Genomic DNA, 14,902 nt, shown 5'->3' with positions numbered 1-14,902 from the left:
TTTTGGAACTTTTTGAATTGATCTGTAGCTCAGGTATTTGGGAAACTTTGTTTGCTCATACAGGACATTTTAACTGACTTCTTTCTATGATCTTTGACAGATTTGAGTTTCTAAGAAAAAGGCAGAAGACCCTATCAGACAACTAATTTGTTCAGTAAAAATTTTTCTGCTGGCTGTTACCAATGTCAAGATGAAGGAAATCTTGTTTCAGCAGCTTTTTTTGTGAAATCTTGATTGGCGTATTTTTTCCAAAGTATAGCCAAGCTCATTACCCCAGCCCAGCTCAGTGTTTGTTGTTTAATTTGATGAACAGTCATTGTAAAAGTCAGATAACAACTTGCACTTTGTGGGAACCATTTTGCATCAAGAAATGAAAACATATTGCAAGTCCTAGTTAGCGTTTCTGACAGGGTTTTGATGTTTTCAGCTATGTTTAGAGATTCGTAATTGATCATCCATGAGGGGGACTGCTGTCCTTCACAGGTCACTGAAAACAGCGGTGAGCTATCAAGCTGTCTATTTGTAAAGGTTATAGATGTCTTTTTTTCCAAGTTGCCGATCGTGTTTAAGCAGCCCTTAGAGGCAGTACCTTTAACCAAGCAACGAACCGATACATTTGGAAACATAGAACCTTGGTTTTCAAAATTTCATAAATCTCAATTGTGTTTTCTTAATTCACATGCTGCATTATGATTAGCTACAGTACCTGAATTCCTTCTTTGTCATTTTATTTTTGAAGTCTTTAAAAGTGAGAGGCTAGCTGACATAGAATTGACTCATCTTGGACTGAAGTGATTCTCAAAATTAATACATGTGAATTAACATATATACTTTAAATCATCATACATGTAATCTACTGAATTGAATGTCCTTAGATAATAAATTCTTGTTTCTTCTGTATTGACTATAAAAGAGGCTGAGTTGCACATTTCTAAGTCATATTTTTTTAAATTATGTGAGAACACAAATTAATTCAGAAAGGAAAGGCATAACTCATTTTACTCAAAAAGCTGCTGAATTGCTAAATCTTAAAAACTCATTATTTTTGAGCTGTGATGGCCTTTGGAAAATTTCAGCCTCAGAAAAATTTGACTTAGAAACTTGTGAACAACTGAAGAAGGGGGGATGGAGGAGAGGAACTGGTTGAAATGTGGTGTATTTGGTAGTTGCCCACAGTAAAAGCAGTATTACAGTATCACCATGCTGCTCATGTTTGGCTGGGGAGGAGAGTGTAGCTGTCTGCAGGTGTGCACATACAAACACCCACAGCCATAGACACACACGTTTTCCAACTAGTCTTGAAAGCAGTCAGCCAGTTGTGAATTTCCCTTTGCTATTTTCTCATGGTCAGCCTCTTCACTAAGACAGTTTTAATTGTATATGAAGGCACCTTTACTCAGAACGTTAGCTGGAGCCTCAAGCCTGCCAAATGGCACGCCAGCTGCATCCTTGGTTCAGTGGAATTTACAGGCTGAATGACCTATCTCAAGGTAAAAAGAGAAACTAAATCATAGCTGAGCTGACACTAAAATGTGATCTTTTCTGAGAAAATGGGCTTACTTTCATGCATGTGGAAGACAATGCAGCCTGTCCTTGATTCCTCTTTGGATAAGGGGTGCTTTAGAGGCGCATTGTTTAAATCTCTCACCCATCCAATAGTAGTATTAGCAATTGAATCAGAACAAAGATATTAACCTTTGATCTGAGGTTATTTGTCTCAATGCAGCTCATAATTACGAGAAAAAATTACGGTAATAAATAACAAGTGAATAAATAAATAAATAAATGTGCAAGTGAAAGTCATTTTCTGCAATAGATATTGACCGAACTTATGCACCCCTGCCAGGACAGGGAATAATGAAGGTTAAAAGATAAAGTAATAAAAATATAAAGAGGGCAGGGTAAATTTCCTTGCCATTGAGTCATTGGATTTCTGTCCCTGTTCAGTAATGTCAAAATACCTAACAGATGTAGCTTAATAAAAGGATCAGCTGATTCAACACATACGCAGTATTATATAGAGAAAAGATACAAAACTATTTTAGGCCTGATCTTGTAAACATGATGCAAGTAGTCTGTGAGAAAAACAGGAGTGCATCCTTTCTATGTTACAATTAATAGAAAGCACACTTCACTGCACTTGATGAACTGTTCTGAAAATAAATAACTGTAAGTTGTACTAAGAGGATATTATCTAGAATCATTAATGTCATACATCCTGACTTTTCTAACTTTGTTTTCAGGTGGATATGTTGCTAACAGTCTAGCAATTATGACAGATGCACTTCATATGTTAACTGACCTTAGTGGTATTATTTTGACCCTGCTTGCTCTCTGGCTGTCTGCAAAATCTCCCACAAAGAGGTTCACTTTTGGATTTCATCGCTTAGGTATGTAGATATCAGCTTTTGCTATTAACAGAGTATTTTAAGCAACAACTGTAAAGATCACCTAATTCTAGAAGAATAAGTAACTAGAAAGAAAGTAGCAACAAACCTAAAAGTTGCTTTATGTTTAACACCTTGACTGTGATGTCCTTTCACTGGCCATTGTAGATCCATTACATAGGTTGTATTGCCACAAGGGAATGGATAATAAAAAAATAAATTTTTGAGTTTTAAACCTCAGCCAAAAGTGAGCTGTGGTGGCAGAGTTTCACTCGCTGGGAGCAGGATGAGTCTCTCCATCTCTGTGGAACTAGGACTTACCAGATTCAGAGTTAAATTCTGAATGCTTGATTCATCTTCCATCTTAAAGAGGAAGGTTAGGGAATTGGATACATGGTGACACTGTAAATACGACTTCCTACAAATGAACCATGCCCTAAAAAGTTTAAAAAGAGTTCAGCGGAGGGAAGCTGTCCCCAGCAAGAACAAGGGTGGCTATCCAGCTGTGTTTCACAGCCCATCCATAGTTACTGGGCTGTTGGATTAGGTCTGGCCCCTGCACACCTTTGTGCTTTGAACTGAGGCTGTTGAGCAAAAGAGGGACGCATTCTTTGGTCACTCACTGCTGTACCACTGTTAGTGCTTGTGTGACACACTCAGGAGCTTGTTGTTGCGGTGCAGGAGCTGTACACATCAAGTCAGTTGTTTTTCACAACAGGTTATTGTCAGTGCCCAGGATTTACAAAGTCTCATTGACTTCAGTAGAATTAGGACACTAGAAAAAGGTCCTATTCAATGTGAAAAATGACATCTTAATCCAGAACTAAAAAGTTATGTAAAGCATGTTATCGGAGAGCTCTTCCTTGCCAGAAGCTGCATAAATCAGTATTCCTTTTGCACTCCCCAGATCACACAAAGCGGAGGTCAGAATGTCCCATGGTTTGCAATACAGTAAGTTACTTAACCTCTGCCCATTTTAGGTGTCTGTAAAAAGAAGTATAAACAGAATTATGTACTAAACCTTGGAAGGGTATTTTCAGATTCATTACTGCATGTTTGGAAATTTAATGATAATAAAGGGTATTCTCGTGTGGTTGCTAACTGGATATAATAATTCATAATATATAGCTGCAGGTCTTTTAGACATTTTACCAAAAGCTTCAACCTTTATTTTTCATTAAACAGATCGTTCCTAGTGTCACAGTTTGCTACCTCTGCTCTATATATCCTGTAGCATATATTTTCCAAAGAGTTTCAGAGTCTTGTGTAGTCATTATTTGCAGTTCTTATTTTGGCTGCTAGAACAGCAGTAGAATTTAACAACTCCATCACTCCTAGTCATTTGTCATCAGTTAGTCACTAATGCATGAATGCATAACTCTGTACACTAGCAAAGATCTTTGGGGCTTTAGCAAGAAAGCATTAACAATGCCAGCATTTCCCATTACAAACTTTTCTTTCAAGAAGTTTTAATTTTGCGATAGGAGCTCCCCTAATACTGAAACCTGACCTTGCAGATATGCCCCTGGCATTTGCTCATACTCTCCAGAAGGATGCTTGCTAGCATTTATATATACTTTAACCCTACTTAAAAATCATTTGAATAGTTTATATGTCTTTGTAACTTTTCTAAAACCAAGTAGTACATACATCGAACATGCCATGGCCTAGCTTAAAACAGAAGTTAATCTTAAGAAAAATAAAAGAAACTGACTTAACCATTAAAATCTTACTCAGTTCTTTACATTTTCACTGACTTTTCGATTAATTTGAGGGCTCCATAGCACTTTGCAAACACAAATCCCTGAGGATTCCTGCCACCTCACTTTCTGTATATATATTTTTTTTTTCCATTTTACTGCCAAGAAAAATACTGGCCAGACTGATCCAGTGGTGGCCCATGGGCTGGATCTGGCCCATAGAATTAGATTGTATTGCCCACCATCTTCTCCCTCAGAGAAGCTACAGGGAGCAGCTTCTCAGTTCTGCAACAATTAACTCCTCCTTTTCTGCTGCCCAGTGACAGTAGGTGGTCAAACACTAGAACAGGTTGCTGAGTCTCCACAGTTGGAAATTCTCAAAACCCAACTGGACACATCCCTGAGCAACTTGCTGTAGTCGACCCTGCTTTGAGCAAGACTACAGAGTTTCCAGGAGTGAGTTCCTACCTCAGCCATTCTGGATGAGTAGCAGCAGCGCAGCTCGCTCTGTAGGAGGAGAACTAGAGCCTGGGGGTGGTGGGAAGGGTTTCTGTGGCTGCAGTGAGGAAGGGGAAGTGGGTAAAGGCTCTGCAAGAGACTCCCAAACCTTGACCTAGGCTCTGCAAGTACAGAAGATGGGATGGTTCAAAATTACTACACAGAGTTTTTTTAGTCAGCTTTGTGAGATTTATTGGCCTGATTTTAGGCACCCAGTCGGAATGCCATGGCTCTAGGGCCCTGTTTCACACATCAGTGAATGCTGGCAATGGATCAAAGTTGCTTCGAGGGTATATCCTCGCTGTAACACATTTTTCCTAATAACCTATACGTAAGAAGCTTGTCAGCAAATAATACGAGCTCAATAATAGCTTGAGTTTCATGAGAGAGATGTTAAAACATGACAGAGTGTTAAAAATAGGGTACAGATTGAGCATCCGTCACAGAAAAATTGTGGAACATCTGTTTAAAGCTAGGAATATGTGCAAGAACTATCTCATTGCTGACCTGCTTTGCATTAAGTTTTAAGATAATCTATACATACAGTAAGCATGAAAACATTCTAATGAGCAATGTTTCTAGTGCTCTATCACTTTTGTTTGCAGAACGATGAATTTTCAAACTTGTTCCTGTAAACATTGCATTGTAAAGACAACAGACGTATTAGTTGTCTAGTCAAATTCCAGAAGGAAATTAGCACTAGTTTTCATCTGTTTGAATTCTCTTTGAGTACATAATATGTATACTCCATCTTCAGTTTTATTCCATTTTCAGTGGTGAAAAGGAAGCTGACAGATTCAGGAATGGGTTAGAAAAGTGAAGACAAAATAATGGAAATTGCAGTCATGGCAAAAAAGGATTATATTCTTGCAGCCAAAAATAGTTCTGTTTCACCACCAAGTGGAGATACCTCCTTCTCAGCAAGACACTGAGCAGATCTAAGCATAGATACAGAACCTGGCATTTTTCCATTGCTGCAGAAACAATGTTAGTAATGACAGAATCAGTCAGTCCACTGAGACAGTGCACAGTTCATTTCACAAGAAGTGAAAGATCTCAGCACAAATCAACAATGCTGATATAACAATGACTCAATGACTCTGTGAAAGAAACTGTAAGGAAAACGCTGACTTCCATTGCAGAAAACACGGTTTTAGATTGTAAAACCACAGTATGTTATTTCTCTGGTAAATGCTAATGTGCTATGGCTTCACAAATTTTTTAAAAAGCATTCTGGAAAACCTTCTAAGCAATGTATTGTGTTCTTTTAAGGCTGTTGCCCTGAATAATCTGCTTGCTTTGTAAAGAACACTACCACTTGCATGGGTATTTCCAGGATTTTCAAGTTGCTCTGAAATGATCCGAGATTGTGACAGTTGCCTTTCAGAGCCTTGTTACTGCCTGGTAATACTGGTACTCTTCCAGGCACTGCCACACTACTGAACAGCTGAATGCGTTGGTGTGAGTTTCTTCTCCCATAATGATGTTAAAAATTCAGTGTATGGATCAAGTGATTTTGGTGATATTAAAATGCTTGTATAGCTGCATGTTTTTTACTGTAATATTCAATAAATAAAATTAAAGCAGTTCTGTGTTAGAAATGACACCTTCTGCAGTAACCAAAGTTGTACTACACACTGACAGATTCAAAGCAGAGGGAGAAGTGAGGCAATTCTCAGATCAGTGTTCTTGGAGCTATAGTATAGCCAAGAGCAGAATTTTACCCCTGCTGGGGAATAAATCAGGGCAACATGTGTGGAACAAGGGGGAAGAACAACCATTACGATTCCAAGTAGATTAATTCCAACTCTGATCTTTGAATTCACACAGGAAGGCTAAGATCCCAGTGATCCATCTGGCAAGTGACAGTAATGAGCATTACGCATAATGATTACAGATTACTCAGGCATGGCTGCGGATTTACATGCAATACAATGGAGCTAGCATTAAGGTTTTCCCAGTGCTTTTTGTAAAGCCCGGTATTAACTTGCTTGTAACTGAGAGAGTCTTTTAACTGTGCCAGTGTTCTCTGTCAAGTATCTTGCCTTTTTTTGTGTAGGTTTTTTTTTTTTTTTGGGGGGGGGTGTTTGTGGGATTTTTGTTTGTTTGTTTGTTTGTTTCAGCTACAATAGGGCAATAATTTTCAGAATATGAAGCTAGAGGGTAAAAGTACTTTTATGTTAAAAGGAATCTAGTGACCTATTTGGAAATGTCTATATTCTTTATAGTAGGACCTTAAAACTGTAGTGTGGACTCATCCTCCTCAGGTTTATGTATGCTATTAGCAGCCCAATTTCATGACTTGTGTACTGAGGCAGACAGCACTATGGTCCCAATCCATAAAATATTCAGGCCTATTTACCTCACATCAGAATAGCAGGAACCTTGTAAAGAGCTGTAACCACTTTCCCCAGATGTGAATGGCAGCAGAAGGTGCAGGACAACGAACTATTAAGAGTTTTTATTAACTTTCTGATTTTCTCTTTATTTAGATGTATGTGCCCTTTTGAAAGTCCCTGCTGATCAGAGAAAATTCCTACACCAAAATGTTGACCATAACACTCTTACTTTTGTGAAATATGAGTATTTGGTAAACATCAGATAATGTTAAAACAGTGTATTACAGCAACAGAGAAACTTGAATTAAGCAATCCTTCATAGCTGAAATCTGCAATAGGTAACATGTATGTACACGTATGTCAAGACGCTTAGGAGTAATATGTCTGACAAGTTTGTACTGTTCAGTTTCTTACTCTTTTTGTAATTTTTTTCTCCATCCTAAATACAAAAGGATATATAAAAGTAATTTCTAAATCCAGCTTAATACCATGGACACTTGAAATCAAGCTTTCTCTGAGTTGTAGGTGGGCTGGTGATGTTTGAGATCACCTACCTTCCTCTCCCCTGGACAGGGCCTTTGTCTGTGGCTTCTCAGGCAAAAGTTCTGGGTTGTCTGAAGAAGTCACAGTCATCACCGGTGCAGAAGTTTTCAGGGAAAACATAATCTGAGGGATATACTGACAGGGAAGTGTGAAGGAGTTGATTAGAACAAAGTCCATTTGTTAATCCTATTTTACGAGTTTTATTTACTGCACAACAATTTTATGCATTATAATAAACATAAAATAGTTAAAATAATTAACGCTCTGTCCACATTCTAATTTGGAAATAGAAATAGATCTGAGAGTCACTTTTGTAACGTTGTTTCCTTTCTGTTTGCAGAAGTATTGTCAGCCATCATTAGTGTACTGCTGGTCTATATCCTTATGGCATTCCTCTTGTATGAAGCCGTTCAAAGAACTATCCATATGGACTATGAAATAAATGGCGATATCATGCTGATTACAGCAGCCGTTGGTGTTGCAGTTAACTTAATGTAAGATCTCCCTTTCTCTCCATTAACACTCATAAATGTATTTCTGAATAAGCTGCTAATTCATTCATGGCCTGTAACTTTCTCTTGCGATGTAATTTTGCTGGACCTCTTTATTTTTATAAATAAGACAAGAAATTACACTGAGTATTACTTTATCAATTCTTTGGTTTAAAAGGAAAGAAAAAGAAAAAAAGCAAGAAAAACCCCACCCACCAAACCCTGAAGCCTGTTTCTTGGAGTGTTTTTCTTCTTTCACTTTCAGAATGGGGTTTTTGCTGAATCAATCTGGCCACCTTCACTCCCACTCCCATTCCCACCCTCACTCTCATGTACCTCAGTCGAACTCTCCTAACACAGCCCGCAGCAGTAGCCATGGACACAGCAGCCTTGCTGTGAGAGCAGCGTTTGTACATGCCCTTGGGGACCTGGTGCAAAGTATTGGTGTGCTCGTAGCTGCATACATCATACGCTTTAAGGTAAGGAATGGCTAGTCCTTGAGGCAGGGTGGAATTCTTTTCATTTCAACTCCAGTGATTAAATTAAAAAAGGACTTGTTTTTTTGTAAGTTAATAAAAAAAAAAACTTTGTGATATTCTGTTACAAGCTTCATACATTCATGCAAAATAAGCAAAGACTATTATGTATTTTGTAACTATTCAAACAAAAAGAAATATTCATGAAAGTTGGAGCTAGAAGTAACTGCGTTTTCTGAGTCACATTTTTATAAGTGAGTTTATTTTCATACATCCTTCAACACTTTGAAACTTCCCTTGCAGCCAGAATACAAGATTGCTGATCCTATATGTACATACGTATTCTCCATACTGGTGATTTTGACAACAGTTCGAATTCTGTGTGACACAGGAGTTATTATTCTGGAAGGTAAGATCTATGCACAGTCTGCAGTACTTTACATGTCAAATACCAGTCGGTATTGGCACTTTTTTGGCATCACGATCACCGTCTCTAACAAAGTGGATTGTGTCTGCAGACCTGTTTATCCTGCTGCTGCTTTTGTCTATTGGTTCTTGGTGGCTCATCTAAGTTGCAGCAGTCTTTAGGTGTCTTTGACCTCTGCCAGAATGACACAAATCCTAGCTCTGCTCACTCTACCATCAGGAGACAGTAAAGTGAAATGTACAGAACTTCCTTTTGTGTCTGAGTGGCTATCAGCTAAACTAAGGGAACATTCTCCCAGACTGAGTTCTACACTTTCACTTTAATTACTTGTTAAATTAAAGTTAAATTAAAGTTAAAATGAAAGTGAATGCATGTAAAAGGAGGAAGCAAGCTTAGCCCAAATGGCTGGACAGGTGGTTCACGCCTGTCCTGTCTTCCCCTTTTCCACAAGTGCTGTTGTATTACTTCTGCTGTTGTGTGCTTCTACTGTTACCATAGGGGAAGCTACAAGGAAAGAGCAGTGTAAAATGGAAGAAGAAAAAAAAAGGAAAGAAAAAGCTGAACATAAGCTGAAGAATCTTACTTCATGTGGTGACTTAAAGGGAAAGATGCCAGCAACACATCTTTGCATTATCATGGCTAACACGCCAACTATTACTGCTTGATCTAGTACTTTAACCTTATGAAAGGTTAGGGATGGGAGAAAAATCCTAGGTTTTAGTTGCACCTTCCTAGCTGTCTTGTGAGCTATTATTGACTTTACTTTTATTATGTTACGAGGTGAAAATAAGAACCTCAAAATCTTCAATGTCAAGTGCTTTTGCTGTCATTTAGGAGAAAAAAAAATCCAATGAAATGGAAGTTCACTGAGAAGACAAAAATCGTGAAATTTGCTTAAGAAACTTCAGTTAGCTCCAAGGCAATAGCCAAGATTTAGCTGAAGAAAACAGATAAGACAAACTAATGGTGTATCAGATTCCAGATGTTTTGAGTTGTAGCTGTTTGCATAGGTATCCCAGTTGGCATAAAAATCTCCAAATTAATGATGTTATTGAAAGTGATAATAGGTGGGCTTTAGGTGGGCTTTAGCATTTCCAACTCAAATTCAGGACAATGGAGTTGCATTTATATTGGAGACTACTGCTACAACATCAAGGTCCTTGGAGTTGTATCAGTTTTCAGTATTAATTTTAACCTAAGTTGCATCATTCTACTAGGAATGCTAAATTAAAAACATAAATGATTATCTAATACAAGGAATGATATTCTCGCTTTTAATATAGATTTATAAGGCAGCATGGAGGTCTATCAATAGCATGATGTAGACAGCAAAATTTAAGTCCACATTTCCTGGGAAAAATCAAGCTGTGGAAATAATACCAGGCAGTTACCTAGTTAGTTATCAGCTAAATAATTTTCAGTGGCCTTCACTAGAAGGAAAATTTTGTTTAATATGAGACAATCCTAGACACTGAACTTTCAAAAGAGATGGTACTGGAACTAACATAATTTAAAAGACAGTAAAGCATCAGGTTCAGACAGGAGTCATCCAAAAATTCTGAAGAAATTTGAGAAGCGAGTGGCTGAACTCATAGCATATATAATCAAACTCCATAAAACTGGTAGATAAGCAGTAGAAAGCTATGATAGAAACAAAACTATTCAGAAGCAGAATTTATTCAGTATTTTTGTACTAGTTTTTGACCTATGTTTATCATCTAAAATTTTGATTCTGCCCTTTGTACAGCGAAAGGGTGGAGCAGGGAAGCTACAGAGGTGCTGTAGCTGCTGGAAATACTACATCCAGAAGGACTTGGTCAGTGCAATCATTGATTTACAAAGATGCCACACTGTAAGACAAAAGTCATATGTGTTAACCACTGCAGATGGATTACTATGAGCATTTGAAAATTATACCAGTTGCCTGAAGAGGGAAGTTTCAGCAGACAGCAGCAGACAGGCTCTAGCATTTTTTTTTTTAAGATTCTGGTCTAAGCAGTTCCTAGGGGTTAGAAGCCGCAGTAGAGTTGTCTACACAAGTATATTGCTCCAAAGGATCTAATGCTGGCTATTGCCAAAGAGTGGATTCTGGACAGGACAAATTACATTTGAGACAACACTGCAGCTCCTGTTCAATTTCTGTATCCATACTGGACTTAATATACCAATTTGCATATTCTTCTCTATTGATAACTTGGAAGTTACTAATCACTTCCAACAGCACACATTATAAACTCTTTTGACATTGAGATATGTCATGACATTTTAAAGGCCACTGAAAGTTTGCAGAAGACAGAATTAATTTTGTCTCGTGTTTGGTATCACAGGAGTTCCAAGGCATTTAAATGTGGATCGCATTAAGGAAGACTTGATGAAAATTGAAGATGTTTATTCTATAGAAGATTTAAATGTTTGGTCTCTCACTGCAGGAAAAACAACTGCCATAGTCCACTTGCAACTAGGTAAGCTGCTGTATCACATAATTCTAAATTAAATCTAAGTATAGAAAAAAACCCACACACTTTCTCTTCATATTGTTATTTAAGTTGAACCAAGACATACAATTTTTGGGAAAAAAAATCTGCTAACTATGGTTTTGTACAGTGAAGTATAGAACCCATTGGCCCAGAAAGACACAGTGTAAATGAGAACTGTGCGAAGAAAATATATTCATACTGAAACATCCAGTACAGATTCTTTGCGGAGGGGGATAAGGAGGGAGGAAAGGAAGAATTTCTCCTCAGAAATTCCCTTATTTTGTCCAGGGAAAGATGGGGGAAGTTCTAATGTGGAACAATCTGACGTATGAAAAATAAGTGTTTTGCCAAAACGTGCTGATTTAGACATGTAACAGTACCATTTCTTAGTAAGAAAGCTCAATTTTTTTTGAGAGGTGGGGGGTGCTGTCTGACACACAGGGTTTTATCAAGATGTGATTCTAGTTACAGGATGTAGACCTAAAGGTGTGAAATAATATATAGAGAGTACATAGTGACCACAGAACAATACTAAATTAATGAGTGTGAACAAAGATTATTCTAGTTGGCAACACTGTGATAAATTTGAGAACAGCTGGATTGTCCAGGTTTCTTGAGGAGTGAATTCTATTAATTATCTTCTTGATTTTCCAGTTCCTGGTAGTTCATCTAAATGGGAGGAAGTTCAGTCCAAGGCCCGACAACTGCTGCTGAACACATTTGGAATATACAAGTGCTCTGTCCAGCTTCAGAGTTATAAACAGGAAACAAGCAAAACCTGCGCAAGTTGTCAGAGTTCCAGTGCCTAATTTCATATGTTTTGGGAACTGCTGCCTTATTCTTTATCTTATAGTCAAAGACTGAGAGCAATAAATGCAAAATGAAAATGATCAAATAGAAAACATTAATATGTGGATTTGTACCATGTAACATGCAGCAGGGAGAACTGGTGCTGCAAAAAGTGCAGTGGTTGCCCTACAGAACTCTCTCCCTTGTACTAGTTCATTGAATTTATTATGATTTGAGACAAAGCTATTTTCAGATATTGTTTACAGACTGCAACATGGCTCTGCACATACCTCACAAATTACAGTCCAATATTGTCCTTTAGTAACTATGTACCACAAAGCACCTGCACTCCAAATGGAGCATCAGTTATTCAGTACTTCAATTAAAGTCTCTAATGCTGATCATGCCAGGGTTCCATAATATGTCATGATCCCTGAATTCATTATACAGTATTTTTGCAATAGTAATTTTCATACAGTATCTTAAAACTCTAATGCATACAGTGCTAGCTGAATTCTTTTGGAAACTGTCTCTTTGGGGACACTGCAAAATACAGAATTTACTGTACCCAGACCAGAAAGTTAGCTTTAATCTGGGCATTCAGAGATCCAGACAGGAAGATCCTTGCCTGGACTTCTGGTATTTAACTAGAGACCCAACACTGGACCCAAAGTGTTTTAAGTGATTAGTTATCTTTAATGTATTTTAGAATAGGGTTTATACGTTAGAAACAGGTTATTTATTTTACAAAGTTTTGACTTGTAAGATGAATTTATTATTAATAATCTTGAATGTCTAAGCCAACGTTTGATTCACATTAAAAGGCCAGTTGATTAGCATGCATTCTAATTAATAAATGTCCTGTAATTGATAATTTTTCCACTATTGTTTTGCTTTAAAAGTCCAATGATAGAAACTATGCTTGACATGGAGATACTCTCTAATACAATCTACAGACATACAAAATACATGCATCTAACAGGAAAGTGGGGAGGAGAAGTTTTAGGTATGTACTATTCCCTCAGTCACAGGTCTCTGACCGTTCCATCTTTGCTTTGAGCACAGTATGGCCGTATCCTGACAGCAATGCCACTGCAATAGCAGTCCCCACTACCTAGCTTTATGAATAAAGCAAAATCCAAGCAAGCTTGGTAACCTAATGGTGTTGGACAACAATATCATAACAATCCACAGAGGTAGAAAGGCCTCTTCTTATTTATAGAGGGAATAGGCAATTTGAAAAGACTATTTATTCATCCGGACACCTCAAAGTCCACAAAACTGAATTGCTTAGCCTCATGGTGGAATCCCTGAACTTTGAATGTGCACAGGATAATAAAACCTGACACTAAGCTATCCTACACCTCCATGCTCAGATTTATGCCTGCTTCTGAAGTCATTTGCATTGAAGAAGCTACGGGTAACAAGAACATGACCTGCAAAGTTCAGAAGATGGGAAGAACTTGGCTTCAAATATATTTTGCTTATTCTGTACTTTGATCTTTATGCAAAACTTCCACTGACATCAAAAGTAGTTCTCTGTGTGGATCAGAAAAGACAATTTTTGCCCAGTAATGGATATTGTGATACTCAGCTATGAATACTTAAGCTATTGTCTGTTTTGAAATTTGCTAGGGTTTCACATATTCATCAGGCTGATTTATACCTGCAATTGGTGGTAACAATCTTGGCTTCTTCCCTTTTTTTGAGGTAGAGGGTCACATGATGAATTTTTATTGGTGAAAACCGACAGCACAGTATTAATTTGGACAAAGTGCACATAACACTGGACTATGTTTGTATCTGTTCTGGCAAGAAACAGGAACACTTGAGTACAGCATGGGAGCACGTACAGCTCAGAGGCAAAGTTGCCCTGTACTTGGGAAGTTAGTGCTTCAATACAATCACTGTCATTAATTAAGCCATACCACAGTTCATGAAGAATGTTCATCCCATCCTTATGAACTTACTATTAAAAAAATACCACAAACAAACAACAGGTATTTTGCACATACTAATACTCAAATCGGTTTTAATTAAATTGGAGTTTACAGTCGATGTAATTAGAAGTTGAAGTACAGTAGACATGTATTGTATTTGAAGTTTTTTAATAATTTACTACACATTTGTTTAACTGAAGAAAAAAGCAGAAGTGTGTTGCTTTATTGTGGGTTTTATTAAATCAATTGTTAAACCACATTGTTGTCTTATAAAATATTTATTTGTATTGCTGTCTCTTATCATTGATAATTACAGCAGCTGTTTTTTGAAATGTCTGAACACTCAAGCTTAACTTGGTTTGGAGATGCTATATATAGAATGAATTATGTCTCCCTCTTTATTCAGAACAATTTAAGTCTTGTTATTTCCCATGCAATAACATCTACCTAGACTTTAGGAGGGCCTTCGACACAGTCTCCCACAGCATCCTCCTAAATAAATTGGCTGCTTGCGGCTTAGACAGGTGGACTCTTCGATGGGTAAAAAAATGGCTGGATGGCCAGGCCTAGAGAGTGGTGGTCAAAGGAGCTAAATCCAGTTGGTTGGCGGTCACTAGCAGTGTTCCCCAGGGCTCTGTTTTGGGGCCAGCGCTGTTTAACATATTTATAGATGATCTGGATGTGGGGATCGAGTGCATGCTCATTAAATTTGCACATAACACCAAGTTGGGTGGGAGTGTCAATCTGATGTAGGGTAGAAAGGCTCTGCAAAGGGACCTGGACAGGCTGGATAGATGGGCTGAGACCAACGGCATGAGATTCAACAAGACCAAGT

The 14,902-nt window shown here is 37.8% G+C and overlaps 1 protein-coding gene across 1 annotated transcript; it reads left to right on the top strand.

Annotated features, from left to right (window-relative positions):
• The first annotated feature begins 1,429 nt into the window (after positions 1–1,429).
• SLC30A4 (solute carrier family 30 (zinc transporter), member 4) lies at positions 1,430–12,322 on the top strand. Its single transcript, XM_009699052.1, has 7 exons — positions 1,430–1,490; positions 2,244–2,390; positions 7,808–7,961; positions 8,224–8,437; positions 8,738–8,843; positions 11,189–11,323; positions 11,993–12,322. Exons 1-7 carry the CDS (start codon positions 1,430–1,432, stop codon positions 12,145–12,147), a joined length of 972 nt encoding a protein of 323 aa, XP_009697354.1. The 3' UTR covers positions 12,148–12,322.
• The last annotated feature ends 2,580 nt before the right edge of the window (positions 12,323–14,902 follow it).

Source organism: Cariama cristata, unplaced genomic scaffold (genome assembly GCF_000690535.1).
Source record: "Cariama cristata isolate BGI_N322 unplaced genomic scaffold, ASM69053v1 scaffold10694, whole genome shotgun sequence".
In the NCBI taxonomy this organism is placed as follows: domain Eukaryota; kingdom Metazoa; phylum Chordata; class Aves; order Cariamiformes; family Cariamidae; genus Cariama; species Cariama cristata.
The sequence above is the reverse complement of the archived record's forward strand: the minus strand, read 5'-3'. Positions and strand labels throughout refer to the sequence as shown.

What these genes read in the sequence shown, in the direction of transcription:
- SLC30A4 (XM_009699052.1), top strand. Translation starts at nt 1,430, where the DNA reads ATGGCACGCCAGCTGCATCCTTGGTTCAGTGGAATTTACAGGCTGAAT. An exon ending in GCTGAATGACCTATCTCAAG is followed by an intron (nt 1,491 to 2,243) that starts GTAAAAAGAGAA and finishes CTTTGTTTTCAG; the next exon opens with GTGGATATGTTGCTAACAGT. An exon ending in CATACATCATACGCTTTAAG is followed by an intron (nt 8,438 to 8,737) that starts GTAAGGAATGGC and finishes CTTCCCTTGCAG; the next exon opens with CCAGAATACAAGATTGCTGA.